At 46.3% G+C, this 13,433-nt stretch overlaps 1 protein-coding gene across 1 annotated transcript in view; it reads right to left on the bottom strand.

Moving 5' to 3' along the window:
- The window catches only part of Map1b (microtubule associated protein 1B), a 92,738-nt gene that overhangs the window by 17,799 nt on the left and 61,506 nt on the right, over nt 1-13,433 (bottom strand). Inside the window, exons 3-4 of the mRNA XM_038322857.1 lie at nt 8,433-8,515; nt 6,012-6,152 (exon numbers count right to left, since the gene is read on the bottom strand). Of these exons, the coding sequence (XP_038178785.1) occupies nt 6,012-6,152; nt 8,433-8,515 (224 nt within the window). The remainder of the gene's footprint in view (nt 1-6,011; nt 6,153-8,432; nt 8,516-13,433) is intronic.

The raw sequence follows: 13,433 nt of genomic DNA, 5'->3' as shown, positions 1-13,433 counted from the left end.
ATCATTTCTTATAAATGCCAGCCATCCTTGGGGCAATCTTTGTTCAGATTCTTTGCAGACCAAAGCAAACATGAATAAGGTTTCATTTTTATTGCATTCATTCATTCATCTGTTCGTTCGTCTGTTTATTGGGTACATATGTGTCATGGTGTATGTGTGTGATCAGAGGGAAACTTTCTGGAGTTGGTTTTTTCTTTATAACATGTGATCCTGGGAAGAGGTGAGGGGGGAACCAAACCCAGGTCAACAGGCTGTGGTCGTAAGTGCCTTTACCCATGGAACCATTTCATTGGTCCTTTAAGTTTTTTTTCTCACCCCATTTTATTTATTTATCTTAAATATGGTTTCTTGTCCAATAATTGACATAGACCCTTGTCACCATAATTTCAGCACAATAAAGGTTCCCTCCTTCCTAACTTTCACACAGAGTATATGAGAACTAATCATATTTACATTTCGGGGGCAAGTCAAGGATAATTCACACTGCTGTGTCTTTTACAGTGGAAATGTAAAACTAAGTTCGGTTCATTTTAATCTTTGAGATCCAGTCTAGCTGAGCTGAAGCAAACTGAAGGTAGAGTCCAGTTGTGTGTGTCTGGGAGTATTCAATTATTAACTTACGTTAATGATCTAAATGTGTTTTAGATGTATTTATTTTTCTTTTATATGCATGAGTGTTTTGTCTGCACGTATGTATGTACACCACATGCGTGTCTAGTGCTTATGAAGGGCAGAAAATGGCGAGAACCACCATGCAGCTGCTGGGAACAGAACCGAGCCGGTTCCTCTGAAAGAGCTGTCAGCTCTCTGAGCCATTTCATAACTGCTGAGCCATTTCTTCAGCCCCCATTTGTAACTTTTTAAATGAAATATGCAGTCACCTAATTCAAGGGAAAAGTATAAAGGCTTGAGGATATTATCCTACTTTCCAGCCCCTCACCTGTCCCCAGGGAGTTCCTATGAAATGCAGGAAATGACTTAAAAATCAAATAAGACTGCGGAGAATTCTGAGGAAGTGGGAGAGCATGAAAGACAGCCAGCGGTCATCACTGGATAGAAAACTAAGATTTAATGAGATCAGGAAAGCAATCCAGAGAGCGAAAATCTAATCATTCTGGGAAAACATCAGCATGCTGTACCCGCAGAGACAAGAACATAAGGACAAGAATTAGAGAGAGCCAATCAAGGAGATAGATGGGATAGGGCAGGAGACAGGAGGCCATCACAGTGTCCTTGGGGCTGCCCAACAGAACTGAAGCCCCTGTGTTTCTCCATAACCCAGCTCCAGGCTTGTGCAACAAGTATCACGATGAGGACTGGATTAAAGGGCAACAGGTAACTTTAAATACCCAGTCCGTGGTGGATGCTTATTCAGTGAATGGTGGGATCAGTAGGAATGATTTGAGGATGCTGGCAGTAGGAAGGAAATGAGGACTCGTTCTTTGAAACCAGGGCTGCTTCCAAATGAACTGGAAGTCAGGTGAATAGTAATAAACATCATTCAGCAAATGCTTTTACAATGAAAGCTTCTAGTTATCAAAACATTTTCCCTACCTTTGTATTTTAGGTATCATTGTTTCCCCAGTATATAAAGAGACTCAGTACACTAGGTTATACTGCACTTAATTTGGTCAATTCAATACATGCTGTCTTTGTCTTTGGTTGTGACAAGTGCCTGCTGAGGCTTATCAAACAGAGTCTGTTACCATGTCTTACAAAGATGGATGGCAGACATGAGTGGGAGAATGCTTTGGAGAAAATCATCTCTTTTTGTCAATCACCTTTTTTATTAAATGCAGGCACTCAGAGAGGAAGGAGGATAAAGGAATAAGTGGCTTTACTAGAGATAAACAAGACAAGATTTTAATTCAAAACCACAGATTTCTAATTGTAGTTCCTTTTTTGACTAAGTGACTTACTTAGCTGAAGGAACTATTATAGACAGTTATCTCTGGGTTTTGGCAAGACATTTAACAGGGTTTTGGAACAGTGTGATAGCAGAATTAGGTGGATTTATAGGCAGCCACGTAAGTAGTGTTCCTTAGTGTCACCCTGGAGGAAGGTCTGTGATAGGCGGCATCAAGGCTCACGTCTGTCCTACTGAGTACTGACTAGCATGAAAATGGAGCAGGATGCGTGTCAAATCTGTGCATGGCTCCAAAATGAGAGGCGTAACAGAATGAGCGATGGTAAAACTGAAGTGTTTATGAAAGCTTTGGACTTGAGGACATAATGCCAAGGCAACTGGGAACAGGGCGGCATTCTAAAGAGATAAATGTAAGGTTCAACAAGCCAGTAAAGTAAAGGATGGGACTGGAAGACGTGGCTTAATGATAATCTCCCTGGAAAACCTCAGGGGATTTTAGCTGACAATCAAATGGATTTACATGAAGCCAAAGAAGCTTAAACTTCAAGGTCCCTCACTAGCTTGGTCTGCTATTGAAGTGCTGTACTTTAAAAGTGTATTAATAATGGGCTTTCTTATTCTTAATGGGAATCTCCATATTATGTTAAGTTGCAGAATGCCTCAAAGCCTTGGACTGGAAACTGTACAAATTACTGACTTGACTTGAAAGACCCTAATCTGGTCACATGACTTTCTGGAATATGATGGTGTCTAGGTTAGGTCAGTATACCCAACAATTCGTATGTATGTATGTATGTATGTATGTATGTATGTATGTATGTATTTGTGTTCTCTCTCTCTCTCTCTCTCTCTCTCTCTCTCTCTCTCTCTCTCTCTCTCTCTCTCTGTGTGTGTTGATGCTGATTGTCAAACCCAAGAGCTTGGGAATGCTAGGCAGGTGCTCTACCATGGAGCTACAGCCCCTACCCAGACTGTGATATTTTAGAACAACCTAATTAAACAAGCGAAACTTCTGAAACAAGTCCCTCTTACCGGATCCTTCTCTTTGACTTTAACGTCTAGAGTTCTGGATGCTTCTCTCTTAGAGTACAGCATCTGTCTTCTGGGCTTTAAACATGCATATCACACAAATGGATTACAAATGAGTATCTCTAGACGAGTCAACATTTCTTAGCTCTGGGCTCAAATATCCACCTGTCTGAAAATTCCAAGGTCTCTAAGAGTGACCAGTGCTAGACGCTTGAATTTCCTCCATTCCCACTGTGAGAGGGGACACATAGGACCTTCTGCATTTGAGGGATAACTCAGAGTAAAGCCAAAGATGATTAATCCAGGGAATAAGCGGAAAGTGCAGGTGGACACGGAACCAAAAATCTTTCCTATGGAGAGGTTGAAAAATCCTAGAAATGTTGGCTTTTCTAATGTTTCTGGTTCTTTTTCAGTTGACTAGTATGTTTCAAGGGTTGGAGAAATGCAGCAAGACTGGACAGCAAATAACCTCACTGAGTCATTCTGCAAGCCTTCTTCCAAGGCCACAGCAAGTCATCATAGCTCCAAACAGGAATATCCCTTGGTCTAGTCTAGTCATTTTTAAAAATTTTTATGACTTTTCCTCCATGCCGGTCTGTCTGTGTAGCAAGTACACACAATGCCCTAGGAGGCAAGAAGAAGGTATTGGGTCCCCTGACACTGGAGTCTCACAGAAAGTTGTCAGCTGTCCATGTGGGTACTGAGAATTGAACCTCGGTCCTCTGAAAGAGCAGCCAGTGCTCGTAAGCACTGAACCATCTCTCCAGCCACTAGTCTAGTAATTTTTAATCCCCTTTAGCTGTGGAATCCTTTCTTCAATGTTGAGGTAAAAGAAACACAGACTGAGTTCCATTGGTTTAGCAGGAAGGCAAGCATAAAATCGACATTCCCCCCCATGCCTCACCGTCCCCCATCACCCTAATATTAATAATCTAGCCTATGGGAAAAAGCTCTGCTGGTCCTTTTATGTGCACTGAGCATGACTTCCTACGGAGAAGGTGGGGTAGGAGAGGAGAATATGAGCATCCGGGGCCTTAGTGATGGTTACCCAGCTGTAATAAGGTTAGCAGCCAACTTTATGATTACAGACCCTAGAAAAGTTGCCCCTTCTATCGAATGTGAATTCTTTAGATAAGGCTTTCTTTTTATTTACAATTAATGGTAAAATTGGGCATATGCAAAGCCCATTTTAAAAAAACCTCCATTTCCACAACTTTTAGAAGTGATTTAAGCAGATTTAATTAAATAATTTTATTTAATTAATAAAATTATTCCTTATTTTAAAAGGGAGGATTACTTGGGGGCCCAGATGAGAGGCACGTGATACCTCCTATGTAAAATCTTGGCAATGAGAAAATGCTTTTCCTTACACATTTCCCTTGTTCGGTTCTCATGGTAAAAAAAAAAAAAAAAAAAAACCCATGATATGGTCAGAAAGCAAACACTAGGAAGGAACTGCAGAACCGAAAAGAAATGCAAGAAGGCCCACGTGCATGTAAAGTAAGCCCAGGCCTCAGAACGAGCTGAGCTTACCAGCAGAGCCCAATGTGAAACTGGGGCCACTTCCAGGTCTCTACCACCCACTCCCCTCCCTGGGACAAGATGCTGACATCTGAAATGCCAGACAAAGGCCCGAGTGCCCTTTGTAGCGCATGATCTAAGAACATGATCTCGAAGAAGATCTGGCATTGTGGTGACTATTCACCAATTTCAGGGCAGTCCAAATAGGAAAACTCGGAGCTCTTTCTCTCAGCATTTCAGGGCAATTGAGCAATGTGGGTGCGATACATCAGGGTGTTTGGCTTAGCCCCGGAGGAAGAGAGAACACAGCGCGGGAGAAAGACACAGACAAAGCTCCCTCCTTGAAGAGGGAAGACAGGCCAGCTGTGAGCCCAGAGGCCTCTGCACAAGGAGCCGCTTGCCAGCCAGGGATCTTTCTCACTCCACTGAGCTGGTGCTATGTGCCTCCAGGTATTGATGACCTCACACCCTCTGAAAGAGCTGCTAAGTAAAAAAACGTTCCTTTTCCCAGTTCTGTACTGTCCACCCGCTCCCGGTGTGTGCAGAGGGGGAACTGTTGTGTCATTTACCAGGGCCTCCGGGAGAACCAAATGAAGCTGAGCACTTTGCTGAGAGGCGGACAAGCTCACAGAGACCTCTCTGTGAGGTGTGGTGCCGAGGAAGCTTAAATGCAGGAAGACAAAGCACACGGCCCCTCCCAGCGCAAGTGAGACACCAAGGCCCAGGGAGACCTAGCTAAATGGTTGGGGTAACTCCTGCCAGCACATCCCTCAGCCCACCACCCCCCTCCACCCTACTCCCTCCCCCCAGCTTTTCACACTGCATCACCCTAAACATAGGGTCCAGTCATGAGAAGTAAGAGAAATCAGAAGGAACCAGGCAGGGAAAAGTGGCACAAGTCCTAACAGAGATAAAGGTAGGGACATCCTGGAGAAGTCTCTCAGAAAACAGCAAAGCTGGGTTTCCTCTGGAGTGCTAGCCTTTCCACCGTCTCCAGCACTTCTGCCATCTGTAGATGTTGATCATTCCCATGCTCCCACTGCCCAGCTATGTCTCCAGCACCCCAGCAATGGTTCCCACTGCCCACCTGTCTCCAGCACCCCAGCAATGGTTCCCACTGCCCACCTATGTCCCCAGCACATCAGCAATGGCTCCCACTGCCCACGTATGTCCCCAGCACCCTGGCAATGGCTCCCACTGCCCACGTACGTCCCCAGCACCCCGGCAATGGCTCCCACTGCCCACCTACGTCTCCAGCACCCCGGCAATGGCTCCCACTACCCCCTGTCTCCAGCACCCTGGCAATGGCTCCCACTGCCCCCCTGTCTCCAGCACCCTGGCAATGGCTCCCACTGCCCACCTGCGTCCCCAGCACCCTGGCAATGGCTCCCACTGCCCACCTACGTCCCCAGCACCCAGACAATGGCTCCCACTGCCCACCTGTCTCCAGCACACTGGCAGTGTTTCCAACCATCCGCCGATTGGAACTGTGATCTAGACCAGGCCCAAGTCATTTTGGATCATAGTTTTGCTTATTTCAAAGAGGCCCCTCCTACCTTCCCACACACATCTGGACACGCTGTGCGGAACTCACCTCTTGATCGGTGAAAATCTCTATGAAGTTCTGGAAGGAGAAAGAGCCTGACTGCAGAATGAGCTCTCCGGTGTTCTCAAAGCACTGTCCCGTGAGCACCAGCAGTTTATGGCGGGCGGCGTCAGTGATCATCAAGCGCACCTGAAACACAGCGCGCAGGCGCAGAGCGTAAGTGAGGGTGCAGAGAGTGAGCGCCAGTTCCTGCGTCCCAACACCAAGACCATGCCTGAAGCTTATTACCAGTCGAACACACTCATTTCAAGAGTCTAATTTCTTCAGCAAAGAGTGGGGGCAAGTAGTGTTGGACAGAGCCTTGGCTGTAGGAGTTCTTCATAAAATTAATCATTGTGGTTATTAGTGAGCCCACAGAAGTGGGTGTTGACTTTCTCCCCCGAGTTTCCTCCTCTTTTCAAAGCAGTCTTCACAGCTGGCCAGCATTTGTTCCAAAGCTGTTGCAAAGTGTCTGCTAGCAGCCTGCAGCCTCTGAGGCCAGGAGAGACTTGTATGTCACTCCAGGTCCCCCAGCTTTCCTCAGAAAAGACATGTTTCCAAGCAGGGCCTCAAAGTCATCCATCTCTACCCGGGATTCAAGCCACAGTGCAAGCACGCCACGCCAAATGCAGACTCCAGAAGTGGCAGCAAGGTGCTTGGCATTGGAACACAAAGAAAAGGCGACCCCGGGATGGCAAGCTGGGCGACTGAATTGAAAAGAGTCTGTGCTAAAGAACTCTCAGGGAGCTTTGGGTGGCAGGAAGCCAGTGTTCTCTGGAGAAACAGCACCCTCGGTACCAAGGTTCTGAACCCAGTCTGTGAATATTTACCCACATCATGTTCTGCACTGGCGAGAATTCAAAACTAAACAGACCACGACCCTGGCCCAAGACCCCTACAGGCCACTTCTGGAAAAAGAGGCATATCTAAATAATTGTTTCTCTCAGCTTCATCTGATCCACAGACCAGCCTGGATTTGCCCCACCCCCACCCCCAGCTTTCTTTTTTATTTTATTTTTCCTTTTCTCAGGGTTATTCTAAGTAGTCTGCCTGGGCATATACTAATCCTCCAGCTCTTCTTTTTTTGTGTGACAGAAATTGCCATCCCAATGCTTAACACAATTTCATGCCTTAATGGATTGTCAGAGCTTTTGCAGGCAGAAGTAGGTCAAATCAGGCTGGTTATGATAGCCTCCAAGTGGAAGCCACCTATGTGCCAGCAGCTAAGACATGAAGAATCAGATGTGGTATATGTACTCAAGAGGGTTCTACACAACCATCAAAAGGGGTGCAGAGCTGACACATGCTACCACCACACTGAATCTTGAAGCAATTAAGCTAAGTAAGCTAAGCTGAACATATAAGGCTACATGTTTGTGTGATGCCACATATATGAAATGTCTGAAATAGAAAAATCTGGAGAGAAAAATAGGGGTGTCCAGAAGCCAAGGGGCAGTGGAGTGACCAATAGTGTGTTATGGACATTTTAGGAAGTAACCGACATGTTTTAGAGTTAGATTGTGATTGTTTATCTGTTCAAGTTTGTTAAACTGTTAAAAAAAATCACAAAATTACATACTTTCAGTAGATGGATTCTATGGCTTATGAGTCATGTCCCACTTTGAAAAACCGTACAGTCAGAGTTGCTAAAGCGTGGGCAAAAGATACCACAGCAATGATCCTGCCAGGACCTTTGGCTACTTTAATGTTCAAGAAGCAACTACATCTCCAAGGAGGTAGGAAGGCGCTCTATCAACGCTTGGCCTGAGGGACGAAATTCTTATGTCACAATGGGCCCTGAAATTCCCCAGTTACTCTCTCTAGCAATCATTTCACGTGAATTCTAATGATAGAATACATGTAGATTCTAGCCACTGCATGCTGCTCTGGCTGAGCCCCGAGCACTTCAAAACACAACAAGGAGGGACATTTAATGCAGGGGCTGTTATGACCTCCTCTGCACAGAGGTGTGAGCCAAAGCAGCAGGATAACTTGACAGAGGCCGTAAGGGGCAGACCTTGGCTGATGAAGGCAGGTGATCTGGCCTGGGCTAGAGACCATGTTCCTGATGCATGCACTTCTAATTGTGGCTGAGGGCTGCCTGGATAGCTCTGAACAGGGAGCTCCTAGGATACTAGTCTTCCGAGTTCCATCCCTGCGACATTCCTGCTCCCTCCCATCCTGGCAACAACATATCCAATGCATGTCCCCAATTCTACTACACCCGTCCACCAACACGCTTCCAGCCGGCACTGCCCAGTGTGTCCCTGATATTAGGTGCAGAGAACCGAACTCTGGGTATCAGGGGAGACTGGAACCTGGGACTTCCCCCACATGCATTCCCCTCCAGCCGCCTACCCAGACCCCCTGGTCAGCCAAACCTCCATCCTGTGAGGTTCTAACAAAGACCTCACAGAACTGAATGCTCACCTCGGTGCTGACTGCTTCATCCGAAGGGTTGATCAGGACGACTGTTTCTAAGATGTCACTGCGGTGATGGAGAATCTTTTGTCCTGAAGGCACAAACACACACACACAAAGAAGAGCCCGTTAGCTTTTCCAGACGGAAGCTGTTCGCCTGCTTTTGGGACAGCAGAGGAATTTCCAACTCAGATGTGGCCCTGGAAACTGGGAAACCCAGTGGGTGTTGCTGAGCAGGAGGGTGTACACACGTACACGCTACAGGCTGAACTGGAGGCTGTATTGGTGTAGCCTAGGGCCCCCAGGCTCTCACACTGAGTCTTTCATGGTGCATAGCTAGTCAGCCTCCTGACCCAATGGCAGGGGTTTTCATCAGAGACCAGGGAGGGATGCCAGGAAAACTCAACGGGGCTCTTGACATTTCCTTTCTCATGGTAATTGGGGATGTTTCTCCCTAACGGCCTTTCTTCTGGTGAGAACTGCGTGGAGATTAATTAGGAGCCTCATTGTGAGATGAATGACGGCCAGAAACCCGGCTCACAATGAGCCCAGCAGCCAGAATGGCCGTCTGAGGCAGGCTCACAGGCTGTTGGGGTATTCACTGATTAATTCACTTGCTTGGAGAAAAGTGAAGAAACTGTGGGCAAATGAGAAGTGGAGAACCAGCCCTCCACAGGCCAGGGTGGCCGAATTGCCCGCCAGGACAAACTGGGTGGAGAACAAAAAAAGCAAGGTGTGGTTTGGGATGAGAGAGCCTGTTTGAGGAAGCACTCTGCCGGGCCTTTGATCTCCTACTCCTTATAGGGCCATCCTGAAGCTGGCCAGCCTCCGCCTTAAGTCAGCAGAGACCTATGGCTTTCTACAAATACTACCCTGCCTCGACAGGGAGATGAAAGACATGAGGGGATGTAGCCAGCCTCGCTGATGCACGCTCTATCAGCAAACAAGGGACAGAGAGGGCAGTCCCTCAGAAATGTGGGAGGAGGCCACGTGGTTGGGAGGGGAAACATGCCTGTTGTTTGGAAGCACAATGAAGCTTGAAAGATGGGGGGAAAAGAAGAAAATCCGAGGAAGACACCAACAAAGAAAAACAACAACAACAAAAAAATGAAGGAAATGGGAAATATGCCTAGGGTCCATCAATAGAATCACGGGTGACCTAGCCATTCCATTTGTTGCAATTTGAAAGCAGAAACTTGAACAAATACTTTTACGCTAATGTTAGTTACAGCTTTATTTTAGTAGCCAGAAGGTAAAAGCAACCTAAGCATCTGTCCATAGGTGGCTGGATGAAGTGTGGTTTACTCACACTCGCCAGGCATAGGAAAAATGAAGCTCTGATAATGTTACAAGGATGAGCCTAGGGCATACTACACTACAATGCAAAGAGCTGGACACAACAAGCAAATAAAACATGATTTCGTTTCCAGCAAATGTCCAGAGTAGGTAAATTCAAACTCTAAGGGGAGATTAGTAGACACCAGAGACCAAAGGAGGGGAAATCAGGGAGCTTAATGGGTATTATTTCATGGGGTAATAAAAACATCTTGAAATGGAAGTGATGGTTTATATAACATTGTGGGTGTAATGGTCACTCCTGAGTTGTACATTAAAAAGAAAGAGTTAAATGGCAAAGTTTTCTTTATGCATATCTTATCACAAGATGAAAAATGAATGTGGCAGACAAGTCCCTGGAGAGAACACTTCACATGGGTGAGTGGCATGGTCTGAACACTAGTCCCATGCACAGCTTGGCTAGAGTTCTCCCCTTGTATCATCAAGGATCAGAGAAAACAGAAGCGTTTTCTGCACAGCGACATTCTTATCATCTCATTATTATTGGTCATTCTTGCTTTTCCTACCAGTAATATTTACCAGTGAACTCTAACGGGGCAGAGGAGCAGTCCACACTAAGTAACAATGGTGCCAAGCACAGTTCTGAGACAGGCACAATTCCATCTAATCCCCTCAAGAGCGCTCCCACGTGGCACCAGGACCATCACCCGCTAGTGCTGAAGGCCAAGAGTAGTAGCTCAAGGCTCCACAACAAGCAAATGGTCAAGCCAAAATTTGGCCCCAGGTTGCCGGACTCGAGATCCCTTCTGGATTACCACACCCTATGATGCCAAGTATAGAACGGGGATTTGACAAATGGGACATCATCAAGCGCTGAAGAAGAGCTCGGAGAAGGACCAGCAGAAGAAAACCGGAGATGTGCCAAAAGAAGCAAGAAGTCATCAGAGACTACTCAGCGGCCAGGTGGGGCAGAGCAACTAGACACAGCAAAGTAAGATTAAGTGGGAACATGCAATGTCTGACCCCGAAGGACTGGTGACAAGGAACTCCAAATAAGAACAGCGTTAACAGCTTGGGCAAGCAAAGACCTGAGGCTCAGGAAAAAGACGCTAAACCATGGAAAACGAAGTTCCTTTAGTACGAATGCTAGACTTTGTAATTAATTTAAAAATTGCTTTTTTAGCTTTTTGGTTGTTTTCCCTTTTGACAACCATGCACCCTTAAAGCTAAAGCAAAGATAATTCAAATAAGCAGATGATAAAGTTAAAAAAAATCACACAAATCTATCTTTGATCAATGGTTCCTAAGTCCTTCCCTCTGTGGCCTCCTTGGAACAAAGACTTCAGGATCTTTGAAGACATGAACCTGAGGCAACATGAAGCTGACACTTCAAACCAAGATGTGAAAGGTTATTTCTTCATCCCATCTCTGATGTGAGTACCCAGAGCACCAGACAGCACGAGTCTAGGTATTAACTGTGCTCTGTAGGAAGACACAGCAACAAACCAAAGCAAGGTTTGCAGAATCAACCCCTTCCCCAGAGCCCCCTAATGGAGCCCCCTTTCTCTGCTGCTCACAATGCTGCTGACTGTACCCTTCCAAAGAGACAGCAGGCGACACAGCCACACTCCTGCCCTCCCTGAGCTCTCCCGAGAGGTCTCCAGCCGCTCCCTGCAGGGAACTTCTTACCGTCCACAAGGAAGAACTTTCTCTTCCTCCTTGACTTCCTCGCTTGCAAACAAAACAAATGCCAAGAAACAGTTGATGGCCACCTCCACTCTTCCTAAGTCATTTTCAGAGCAGTCTGCGCAGGAATTCAGCTAATGATCGTCTCCCCATCTTTGCAAGTACTCGGGGACAAACTGACAATGCCTGTGCCCCAAGACGCCTCTTTCTAGAATTGATCCGAATGCAGAATGGGATATAAAGGCAGCCGGAGAAGCTTCCAACTCTTGTCTTGGCTGGAATGTTGTCCAGATTTATCAAGACTCTTACGCAGAGGTCAGGCCTCCCCAGCATTTGGCAAGGCCAGGGCCCTGGCTGAGGAACCTGTCAGGCCCCCACACCCAGCATCCCGTGGGTGCCCGCTCTCTGGCAGCAGGCGGCTGTCTGCCCTGGCAGCTGAGACGCTCACAAAGCCGCATATTTGGGGAATGTCTCACACTGGGAAGAGGGCCAGGCATTCTGAGGGAGAAGCCACCACCCTTGCCTGTGAAGGTCCCATTCAGTTGCTTCAGAAAAGAAGTTCCCAGCCTCTCTCCTCACCCTCTTGTCTGCCTTCCCCATAGACACCTCATAAAGAAACCAAGGGGCACCCCATGAATAGCTAACCCTCCTCAGCTTTGTGGCGGCTGGGCATGAAGTGATGGGTTGTATCACTCAGTTTCCATACATGTCTTTGAAGTCTTCCCTCCCCAAAATCCCACATAGCCATGAGGCTCGAACTGTTAAGGTGGGGGCAGCAGGGAAGGTCACTGTGTGACAAAGGGTCTGCTTCACTTCGGCATCAAAAGAGGATGAGGACCCCTTGCAGCAGCGGGGCCCTTCAGACAATGGGGCTTTTGTCTGTGGTCTCCTAGAGCTGTATTTGAAATTCAAACCAGCCATACTTTCCAGTTATTGCTGGTTTTTTTTTTCCATTTTGAAAATCTGATCGATTAATTGAATCTATGTGTCTTTTAAAGTTGGGTTGTTCTGGGTACTTTGTTTTACTACAGCTAGGCAATTTTTTTTTAATCTCTTAAGCTAAAAATGACATTTCTGTGCTTCTACGATACTTAGGTATCTCTTCAGGGAGTTTAAGATTTTCCTCTCAGCACGAGTGTAACATGCAAAGCAGAGGCTCTCTCCTGGGTTTCAGAGGCTGACTATGGCGAAATTCAGGCAGATTCATCACTGAGGACAGCCACACAGAGCCTGGGCTGGGATGTAGCTCAGCTGATAGAATGCTTGTCTATCATACACTAACAGCCTAGGTTTGATCATCAGCACTGCATAAACTGGATCATGATGGTGCATGACTGCAATCTCATCACTTCGGAGGTGGAGGCTGGATGACCAGAAATTCAAGATCCTCCTTGACTACCTGTTGGATTCAAAGCCACTTGGTACCACACAAGACCCTGTCGAAAGAAAGAAAGAAAGAAAGAAAGAAAGAAAGAAAGAAAGAAAGAAAGAAAGAAAGAAAGAAAGAAAGAAAGAAAGAAAGAAAGAAAGAAAGAAAGAAAGAAGGGAGAGAGGGAGGGAGGGAGGGGGAGATAGATTGAGGAGAGCTAGGCGTTGGGGTCTTGATGGCGGGGTTCGGAGGTAGTGCTCAGACGAAGCGAGAAAGAAAGAAAGAAGAAAGAAAGAAAGAAAGAAAGAAAGAAAGAAAGAAAGAAAGAAAGAAAGAAAGAAAAAGAAATCTAGAACCATCTTTTATACAGGGGTAGGTCTTCTCTCCCACACACAGAGCCCAAAACATAATAACTGGGAGACTGTAGCATCCTTGATGGAGGCAGAGCAACCCCACAGCATCCTCAGTCTAGGCCAGAGCATCAAGGTAGCTGAGAAACCTCCTGATGGATACAGAACTGCTAAAAGCGTCTAAGTTGTTCTTATGAGCACAAGACCCATCCTGAATTTCCTTTCAATGATTATAAACCAGAACTTTATTTGAACAACTTCAATATATTAAATTGCACGACAGGAAAAAGATGAGGAGGGTCCTGAATC

This window comes from Arvicola amphibius, chromosome 3 (genome assembly GCF_903992535.2).
Source record: "Arvicola amphibius chromosome 3, mArvAmp1.2, whole genome shotgun sequence".
Lineage (NCBI taxonomy): Eukaryota > Metazoa > Chordata > Mammalia > Rodentia > Cricetidae > Arvicola > Arvicola amphibius.
This window is presented reverse-complemented; position numbering and strand designations above follow the sequence as displayed.